Raw genomic sequence first — 10,866 nt, 5'->3', positions numbered from 1 at the left:
GATCCAAACCCCTTGTGTTTGTTGTCTATAGCTTTTGCTTGCCCATACCATAGCCCCACCACCAACATGGGGCAGTCTGTTCACAATGTTGACATCAAACAGCTCATCATTTTACATTTACATTTTAGTCATTTAGCAGACGCTCTTATCCAGAGCGACTTACAGTAGTGAATGCATACATTTCATTTCATGCATTTTTTTTTTTTGTACTGGCCCCCCGTGGGAATCGAACCCACAACCCTGGCGTTGCACACACCATGCTGGCGTTGCAAACACCATGCTCTACCAACTGAGCCACAGGGAAGGCCCACCCACATGGATTAATCCCAGTTGAAACCAGGATTCATCCGTGAAGAACACCCTTCCCCAGAGTACCAGTGGCCATCTAAGGTGAGCAGTTGCCCACTGAAGTCGGTTACGACACCAAACTGGAGTAAGGTCAAAACCCTGGTGAGGAAGACGAGCATGCAGATGAGCTTCCCTGAAACGATTTCTGACAGTTTGTGCATAAAATCTTTTGGTTGTGCAAACCCACAGTTTCATCAATTGTCCGCGTGGCTCATCTCAGACAATCCTGCAGGTGAAGAAGCCAGATGCTGGAGGTCCTGGGCTGGCGTGGTCTACGATTGTGAAGCTGGTCGGACATACCGCCAAATTCTCTAAAACAACATGTGGCAGTTTATGGTAGAGAAATTAATTTCTCTGGCAACATTTCTGGTGGACATTCCTGCAGTCAGCATGCCAATTGCACGCTCCCTTAAAACATCTGTGGCATTGTGTGACAAAACTGCACAATTTAGAGTGTCCTTTTATTGTCCCCAGCACAAAGGTGCACCTGTGTAATGATCATGCTGTTTAATCAGCTTCTTGATATGCCACACCAGTCAGGTAGATGGATTATCCTTGCAAATGAAAAATGCTCACTAACAGGGATTTAAACAAATGTGTGCACAATGAGAGAAATAATATTTTTGTGCATATGAAACATTTCTGGGATCTTTTATTTCAGCTCATGAAACATGGGACCAACACTTTACATGTTGCGTTTCTATTTTTGTTCAGTGTAGTTTCTCATCAACGGGAAGTGTTATACCCTTTAGTAAAATACGTGTTGTAAGGGTGATGCCAATATGTACAGTTCCAGTCAAAAGTTGACACACCTACTCATTCAAGGGTTTTTCTTAATTTTTACGATTTTCTACATTGTAGAATAATAGCATAGACATCAAAACTATGAAACAACACATATGGAATCATGTAGTAACAAAAAGAGTGTTAATAGGGATAGGGGGCAGTATTTGGAAGTTCGGATGACTGACTTGCCCAAAGTAAACTGCCTTTTTTTTTTGAGGTCACCCTCCATTGAAATGCTGGTCTTTGGGATAATCAAAGGAAATCCTCCCAGATTGCAGTTCCTATGGCTTCCACTAGATGTAAACAGTCTTTAGAAAGGGTTTCAGGCTGGTTTTTTGAAAAATTAGCTAGAATGGAGTTTTTCAAGCTGGCTCTCATTTTGACTGTATTCTTGTGGCGCGGGTAGATGAGGGCGCGCACCTCGTTATTTATCTCCGGTATTGAACACACTATTCTCTGTCTTAAATTGTATCGTTTATTTACATATTAGGGTACCTGCGGATTGATTAGAAACGTTGTTTGACATGTTTGGACAAAGTTTATTGGTAACTTTTGGGATTCCTTTGTATGCATTTTGAACGAGGGGAACAGGTCGATTACTGAATCAAGCGCGCCAACGAAACTGACTTTTTTGGGATATAAAGAAGGACTTTATCGAACAAAACGACCATTTGTTGTGTAGCTGGGACCCTTGGGATTGTAAACAGAGGAAGATCTTCAAAAGGTAAGTGATATATTTTAATCACTATTTCTGACTTTTGTGATGCCTCTGCTGGTTTGGAAAATGTTTTTAATGCTTTTGTATGTGGGGCAGATAATCGCATGGTATGCTTTCGCCGTAAAGCCTTTTTGAAATCTGACAAAGCAGCTGGATTAACAAGAAGTTAAGCTTTTAAATGATGTATGACACTTGTATTTTCATTAATTTTTAATATTACGATTTTTGTATTTTGAATTTCGAGCACTGCAATTTCACCGGATGTTGTCGAGGAGGGGGTGCGTTAGCGGCACGTCTAGCCCAAAGTTAAACAAATCAAAATATATTTTAAGTAGCTACACTTTGCCTTGACAGCTTTGCACACTTTTGGCATTCTCTCAACCAGCTTCATGAGGTAGTCACCTTGAATGCATTTCAATTAACAGGTGTGCCTTGTTAAAAGTTAATTTGTGGAATTTCTTTCCTTCTTAATGTGTTTGAGACAATCAGTTGTGTTGTGACAACGTAGGGTTGGTATACAGAAGATCGTATAGACTTTTACCATATTTGAGCTGTTATTGCCATAGTCATAAGAAAAGAGAAACGACATGGTCAGTCAATCCTGAAAATGTCAAGAACTTTGAAAGTTTCTTCAAGTGCAGTCGCAAAAACCATCAAGCGCTATGATGAAACTGGCTCTCATGAGGACCGCCACAGGAATGGAAGACCCAGAGTTACCTCTGCTGCAGAGGATAGGTTCATTAGCGTTACAAGCCTCAGAAATTACAGCCCAAATAAATGCTTCACAGAGTTCAAGTAACAGACATCAACTGTTCAGAGGAGGCTGCATGAATCAGGCCTTCATGGTCGAATTGCTGCAAATAAAACACTACTAAAGGACACCAATAAAAAGAAGAGACTTGCTTGGGCCAAGAAACACGAGCAATGGATATTTGACCGGTGGAAATCTGTCCATTGAGTCCAAATTGGAAATTTTGGTTCCAACCTCCGTGTCTTTGTGAGACGCAGAGTAGGTGAACGGATCTCTGCATGTGTGGTTCCCACCATGAACCATGGAGGAGTTGGTGTGGTGGTGCATTGAGACCATGTCAGTAACTTATTGAGAAATCAAGGCATACTTAACCAGCATGGCAACCACAGCATCCTGTGGCCTCCGCACTCACCCAAACGCAACCCAATTGAGATGGTTCGGGATGAGTTGGACTGCAGAGTGAAGGAAAAGCAGCCAACAAGCGCTCAGCAAATGTGGGAACTCCTTCAAGACTGTTGGAAAAGCAATCCAGGTGAAGCTGGTTGAGAGAATGCCAAGAGAGTGCAAAGCTGTCAAGGGAAAGGGTGGCTATTTGAAGAATCTAAAATATATTTTGATTTGTTTAACACTTTTTTGGTTACTACATGATTCCATATGTGTTATGTCATAGTTTTGATGTCTTCACTATTATTCTACAATGTAGAAAATAGTAAAAATAAAGAAAAAGCCTTGAATGAGTAGGTGTGTCCAAACTTTTGACTGGTAGTGTATGTGCCCATAGGAGCGGGGGAAAGGAGAGATGGGTGCTGGATATAAAACATTATGATACAGTAAGACAACATAAAAACACCTCATTACAAAAATAAAAACAGAACAGCCTTCCCCCGAAAAAATGTCCAAGTCAAACATTGGTATATAAATATGATAATTCTAAAGTGCATCTCTCAAAGACTGATCTGCAGTCCTATTTTTTTTTAGAAACAATCTGATAAAGAAAGCAAAAAATGTAAAGATATAACATTATACGCTTGGAGTCGTGCACTTCTGTTCTGTTAAAACATGAAATAGACAGACATTCTGCTTTAAAAACTACAAATGTACATGCAATACTTTCCTGCTATGGAAAACGATCAAGGTTACTGTATGAGGAAAAGCGGATGAACAGTTCGTTCACATTGTCCAGAGCGGAGGAAACAGCTAGCTACTAAAGTTAATTTGCTAATATTCTGTGTTCTCTGTTTTGTTCACACTTGGCGTTTTGAAGTCGTTAAGTCAATTTAAAAGCACACAGTGGTGATCAAGTTCCTTCTTTCTTTTTGTTTTTAATCATTCAGGTACATCCGTTACTTTCTCACTCTTCATCCCTCCATCCCAAAGAGGAAAGAGTAGTGCAGGGATAGAAGGGGGACATGGGGAGGGGCTCAGATCTTGGGCAGCTTGGGAGCGTTGACGATGGGGTTGGTTTCCTGGAGGAAGCGGCGGCCGGCGCTCTTGTAGTTGTACGTGCAGTCATGGGTCTCCGCATAGCGGTGGGTGGCGCAGAAATTGTTACCACACCTGAGAGAAAGAACACAACAGCCCTATTCAGACAGTATGGCTGTGATTGTTCCATTTTAACCTCCCGAAGTTGGAGGGAATTTGAAAGTGTGAAGATATAATTACAGAATTCTACTTAACAATAACAATAGTAATAAGTAGAACACCAATTGGTAACACTTTACTGAAGCCTGCAGCTACAGTGCATTTGGAAAGTATTCAGACCACTTGACTTTTTCCAAATTTTCTTACGTTACAGCCTTATTCTAAAATTGTTTTTTCCCCTCAATCTACACACACAACACCCCATAATAACAAAGCAAAAACAGTTGTTTTTTTTAACTGCAAAGGGTCTGAATACTTCCCGAATGCACTGTATATCTAGCTTTATTCAGACCTCTATCCCTTCTCCATCCCTGAGGAACTGAAATAGAGACAACAATCCATCCTGAATGACTAACAGCAATCAATCATTGAAAATGGGTGTGTCTGTGTGTGTGCGCGTGTGTGTGTGTGATGGTTCGTGCTAGGCAGCTAGGGGTAAGGAGTCATCCAAGGGCACAGTATTGAAAGTTGTTGCATCATCATTTCCAGTATTACCCTTGACTGCTCTATAGTCCTCTCCTCATCTCCTTTCCTTCATCCTAACTCATAACACCATGGGTGCACCATCTCCTTTCCTTCATCTGAACTCATAACACCATGGGATGGTGCTTCTCATTTGTCTAAAATGGATTCCTCACCTCAAGTTTAAAGTTTTAATGTCATATGCACAAGTAGAGTGAAATGCCTTTCTTGCAAGCTCTCAACCCAACAATGCAGTAATCAATGTAGTACTAAAAATAACATAAGGTAGAACAAAAACACACAATAAATAAAAATAAGAATTAAGAAGAACTAGAGAAAGTAAGCATACTATATACAGTGACCCCTTTCCTTTGTCTTAACGCCTGTAGAAAAAAACTGGGCACCCTCCACATTTATTTAACTATGACAAACATTTTCAGATCCGTTTTCAGATGAAGGGGAAACTACAGACTAGGGGAGTGTTACAACGGAACTGTCCTACTTTCAACCACACACACCAAGTGTAACACTATCACAGTTAGCGCTGTGTGATCTAGTCCAATTACAATTACAATCTTTTGCACACAGCATGACTCCAACATCAGACGGTTAAGCGTTATGACCAGGAGATTACACAGCTCCAGTTACTCTGTTGCGTCACCACCACACACTGTGTTCTCTAAGCAAGGACAAGGAGAGGGGAGAGGAAGGGAAAAGGAAGAGGGGAGATGGGGAGGAGAAGGGGAGTGATAATGGAGTAGTGGTGGTGGAGACTTAAGCCAGCATGTGATGTGATATCATGTTGATGACATGAACTCCTGGACATGAACAATCCCCCTTCCCCAAAACATGTGTAAATATTGGACTATAAATTGTGCCTTCCTGTATTATACTTATGCTAAAACGTTTATTTTATTCCACTGAGCCATTATCTTTATGTTCATCTTATTATCTTATTTCTTATTGTTGCATTGTCGAGAAGGAACCTGCAACTAAGCATTTTGTTGGATGGTGTATACCATGTGTATACCATGTGTATCCTGTACATACTAGGAATGTGCACGGCTACTACATTTTTTCAAAAGGACGTTAGTATTCAAATGCCTATTTTAACACGGAAAAGGCTGTCATTAAATTCAAATAGCCATTTCACATTGTTACATACAAGGATATACCATGACATTTCATTTAATAAAACAACAAACATTTACATTTTTATGACGTGCATGGTGCGCCCCATGAAAAGACCGGTAGCCAACTGGTAGCCTTAACAGCTTGTTGTTTATGTTGGCCAATCAAAGTGGCAAAGAGGCTCAATGTGTAGCAAGTGGAGAAGGATGTTCACTAATGCAATGCAATATGGAATACATTTTTGCAATTAGAAGGAGTAGGATACAATGAGCAACCAACAGGTAGGCTGTTGTTTTATATGAATGGGGTTGAAGAGAAAGAGCAGCATATGCGCCTCAATTAGCCTGGCTAGCTTGGCTGGCTAGCTAGCTATAGCTTCTCTAGGCTACGCCAGTCAAGACAGGCACTATTATATGGAATAAATAACATTGTGGCTGCTACTAGTTAGCAAGTCTTGGCTGTAGCCGAATTGCATTGGTGTCTCTCCCCACGTCTGCTCGCTACACACACACACACACCACCCCATATAACATCCGCAGCCAGCTGCAGCAATAGCGCACCAGCCTCTCTCCCTCACGCAGCAATGCTCAGGTTAAAAAGTACTTAAAAAAATTCAATAAACATGTGTTTTGAATATCTGATGAATGATACTATACAATGTGAAATTATTTCAAACCCCCAGCCCTAGTAAATACGACTAATAAAACTTTAATTCCTGGCATACCGAGTAGTAGGACAGATACACACACACAATTGTTTTATGAAGTGGTTTGTGTGAGAAGTACAGGCAGGATGTGTGATAACCCGTGTGGCGTTTCACCTCAAGTTACCCTAATGCAAATTTTTTGGGACATGCTTACTAAATACAGATACTGTATTTTTGCTAATAGCATACCTAATAATATGGACCACCAATATCGCTCCACCATTTCCTGGTTGCTAAAACTATAATAGTTTATGTGACAAAATAAGCCAGCATAGTGTAGAGAATCATTGTACCGTCATTAACAATCATATAGTTGTTTCAGCTGTTTGAAGCTGGTTTGTCAAAACCGAAAGTAAAAGATGCAAAAACAAAACTTACCAGGAAGCATAGAAATAGGAAGCATTGAAATTGCAACATAAGACAGATCTACCGCTTCGCAGACTTGCTTAAAAGTAGAATGATAGATCTATAAATCACTTTTTATGTGGATTTGGTCAGGTCGCCCAACAAGTTACATATTGACACTAAAATAATTTATTGGGCTAATTTCTAGACGTGGAAATCCTAATTTAGATGGTGTCAGCATCATTTCATTTTTATTCATTTGGGAGCATAACGTCCTTTTAAAAGTCACCAGAACTGAGCTTCTCAATCCTAGTACATACGACTAATGAAACTAACTCCTGGCATACCTAGGAGTAGGACAGACACAAAACAGACTAGATTGAAATACAATGATTAATGAGGGACAGAGAGGCAGGTAGGGAGGGAGAATGATAGAAGAATTGAGAGGTGTACCTGCACTCGTAGCTGGTGGCCAGACCAGTCTTCTTGCCACAGAGGAAGCAGTGTTTAGATTTCTTCTTCTTATTGGCCAGCGGAACCTTGACTGAAGGCAGGTGATATGCAGGGGGGCCTGGAGGGAGAAGACCAGAATAAAAAGATAGTTATGTTCTATGTTGAGTAATCAAACGAATATTGTAAGCCAAGCTCACTGCGGTGATATTAACATCAAATATGTCACTCTTAAATGATGTTGAGTTTCCTAACTATTACCAAGGTAACACGTAAAAGAAGAGGCTCTCTCAACTGAATATCTTCCCTTGGGTCCAGTGAGGGAATTGTGATCACAATCTTACACTCCTCGTAGCAGATTTACGAGGTTTACAAGGGCCTCCCGAGTGGCGCAGCGGTCTAAGGCATTATTGTTTGTACAGATGACCGTGGTACCTTCTGGCATTTGGAAATTGCTCCCAAGAATGAACCAAACTTGTGAATATACAATATTTTTTCTGAGGTCTTGGCTGATTTCTTTTGATTTTCCCATGATGTCAAGCAAAGAGGCACTGAGTTTGAAGGTAGGCCTTGAAATACATCCACAGGTACACCTCCAATTGACTCAAATGATGTCAATTAGCTTATCAGAAGCTTCTAAAGCCATGACATAATTTTCGGGAATTTTCTAAGCTTTTTAAAGGCACAGTCAATTGTATGTATGTAAACTTCTGACCCACTAGAATTGTGATAGTGAACTATAAGTGAAATAATCTGTCTGTAAACAATTGTTGGAAAAATGACTTGTGTCATGCACAAAGTAGATGTCCTAACTGACTTGCCAAAACTATAGTTTGTTAGCCTCTTACATCTAGACGTTCCGCTAGCGGAACACCTGCTCCAATATCCAATGATAGGCGTGGCGCGAATTACAAATTCCTCAAAAATACAAAAACTTCCAATTTTTCAAACATATGACTATTTCACAGCATTTTAAAGACAAGACTCTCCTTTATCTAACCACACTGTCCGATTTCAAAAAGGCTTTACAGCGAAAGCAAAACATTACATTATGTCAGCAGAGTACCAAGCCAGAAATAATCAGACACCCATTTTTCAAGCTAGCATATAATGTCACAAAAACCCAGAAGACAGCTAAATGCAGCACTAACCTTTGATGATCTTCATCAGATGACACACCTAGGACATTATGTTATACAATACATGCATGTTTTGTTCAATCAAGTTCATATTTATATCAAAAAACAGCTTTTTACATTAGCATGTGACGTTCAGAACTAGCATACCCCCCGCAAACTTCCGGGGAATTTGCTAACAATTTACTAAATTACTCACGATAAACGTTCACAAAAAGCATAATTATTTTAAGAATTATAGATACAGAACTCCTCTACGCACTCGATATGTCCGATTTTAAAATAGCTTTTCGGTGAAAGCACATTTTGCAATATTCTAAGTACATAGCCCAGCCATCACGGGCTAGCTATTTAGACACCCGGCAAGTTTAGCACTCACCAATATCAGATTTACTATTATAAAAGTTATATTACCTTTTGTTGTCTTCGTCAGAATGCACTCCCAGGACTGCTACTTCAATAACAAATGTTGGTTTGGTCCAAAATAATCCATCGTTATATCCGAATAGCGGCGTTTTGTTCGTGCGTCCCAGACACTATCCGAAATGGTAAATCAGGGTCGTGCGCATGGCGCAATTCGTGACAAAAAAAATCTAAATATTCCATTACCGTACTTCAAAGCATGTCAACCGCTGTTTAAAATCCATTTTTATGCCATTTTTCTCGTAAAAAAGCGATAATATTCCGACCGGGAATGTCCATTTAGCTAAACAGAGGAAAGAAAACAAAGCTTTCGGTCGACGCGGGCACGAGCCTGAGTCTCACAGTACTGTAACCAGCCACTACCCAAACGCGCTACTTTTTTTCAGCCAGAGCCTGCAAAGCCACGATTCAGCGTTTTGCCGCCTTCTGAGAGCCTATGGCAGCCGTAGGAAGTGTCACGGGACAGCTAAGATCCTCACTCTTCAATAAACAGAGACAAGAAGAACGACACCTTGTCAGACAGGCCACTTCCTGCATGAAATCTTCTCAGGTTTTTGCCTGCCATATTAGTTCTGTTATACTCACACACACCATTCAAACAGTTTTAGAAACTTTAGGGTGTTTTCTATCCAAAAGCCAATAATTATATGCATATTCTAGTTACTGGGCAGGAGTAGTAACCAGATTAAATCGGGTACGTTTTTTATCCAGCCGTGAAAATACTGCCCCCTAGCCATAACAGGTTAACAATAAATTTGTGGGGTGGTTGAAAAACGAGTTTTAATGATTCCAACCTAAGTGTATGTAAACTTCCGACGTCAACTGTACACAAACAAGTGTGCGGTTAAAATAGGCAAAGAACACACACACACACACATTTCTTTCCACAGGGCCGTGGGGTGAGACAGAGATACAGCTTAAACCCTACCCTCTTCAACATATATATCAACGAATTGGAGAGGGCACTAGAAAAGTCTGCAGCACCAGGCCTCACACTACTAGAATCTGAAGTCAAATGTCTACTGTTTGCTGGTGATCTGGTGCTTCGGTCACCAACCAAGGAGGGACTACAGCAGCACCGAGATCTTCTGCACAGATTCTGTCAGACCTGGGCCCTGACAGTAAATCTCAGTAAGACAAAAATAATGGTGTTCCGAAAAAGGTCCAGTCGACAGGACCACAAATACAAATTCCATCAAGACAACGTTGCCCTAGAGCACACAAAAAAACTATACATACCTCGGCCTAAACATCAGCGCCACAGGTAACTTCCACAAAGATGTGAACATTCTGAGAGACAAGGCAAGAAGGACATTCTATGCCATCAAAAGGAAAATAAACTTCGACATTCCAATTAGGATCTGGCTAAAAATACTTGAATCAGTTATAGAACCCAATGCCCTTCAGGGTTGTGAGGTCTGGGGTCCGCTCACCAACCAAGAATTCACAAAATAGGACAAACACCAAATTAAGACTGCATGCTAAATTCTGCCAAAATATCCTCTGTGTACAACGTAAAACACCAAATAACGCATGCAGAGCAGAATTAGGCCGATACCCACTAATTATCAAAATCCAGAAAAGAGCCGTTAAATTCTACAACCACCTAAAAGGAAGTGATTCCCAAACCTTCCATAACAAAGCCATCACCTACAGAGACATGAACCTGAAGAAGAGTCCCCTAAGCAAGTTGGTCCTGGGGCTCTGTTCACAAACACAAACCGACCCCACAGTGCCCCAGGACAGCAACACAATTAGACCCAACCAAATCATGAGAAAACAAAAAGATAATTACTTGACATATTGGAAAGAATTTACAAAACAAAACTGAGCAAACTAGACTGCTGCTTGGTCCTAAACAGAGAGTAAACAGTGGCAGAATACCTGACCACTGTGACTGACCCAAAATTAACCTGTTGGGGCTAGGGGGCAGTATTTTCACGGCTGGATAAAAAAAACGTACCCGATT

At 40.6% G+C, this 10,866-nt stretch overlaps 1 protein-coding gene across 5 annotated transcripts in view; it reads right to left on the bottom strand.

Moving 5' to 3' along the window:
- Nucleotides 1-982: 982 nt before the first annotated feature.
- LOC106577189 (AN1-type zinc finger protein 4) overlaps nt 983-10,866 on the bottom strand; it is a 44,665-nt gene continuing 34,781 nt past the window's right edge. For all 5 annotated transcript variants that reach the window (XM_014155033.3, XM_014155035.3, XM_014155031.3 and 2 more), the window contains exons 10-11: nt 7,342-7,459; nt 983-4,160 (exon numbers count right to left, since the gene is read on the bottom strand). In XM_014155033.3, the coding sequence (XP_014010508.2) occupies nt 4,025-4,160; nt 7,342-7,459 (254 nt within the window). In that variant the 3' untranslated portion in view covers nt 983-4,024. The remainder of the gene's footprint in view (nt 4,161-7,341; nt 7,460-10,866) is intronic.

This window comes from Salmo salar, chromosome 18 (assembly GCF_965601325.2).
Source record: "Salmo salar chromosome 18, fSalSal1, whole genome shotgun sequence".
Classification (NCBI taxonomy): Eukaryota; Metazoa; Chordata; class Actinopteri; order Salmoniformes; family Salmonidae; genus Salmo; species Salmo salar.
This window is presented reverse-complemented; position numbering and strand designations above follow the sequence as displayed.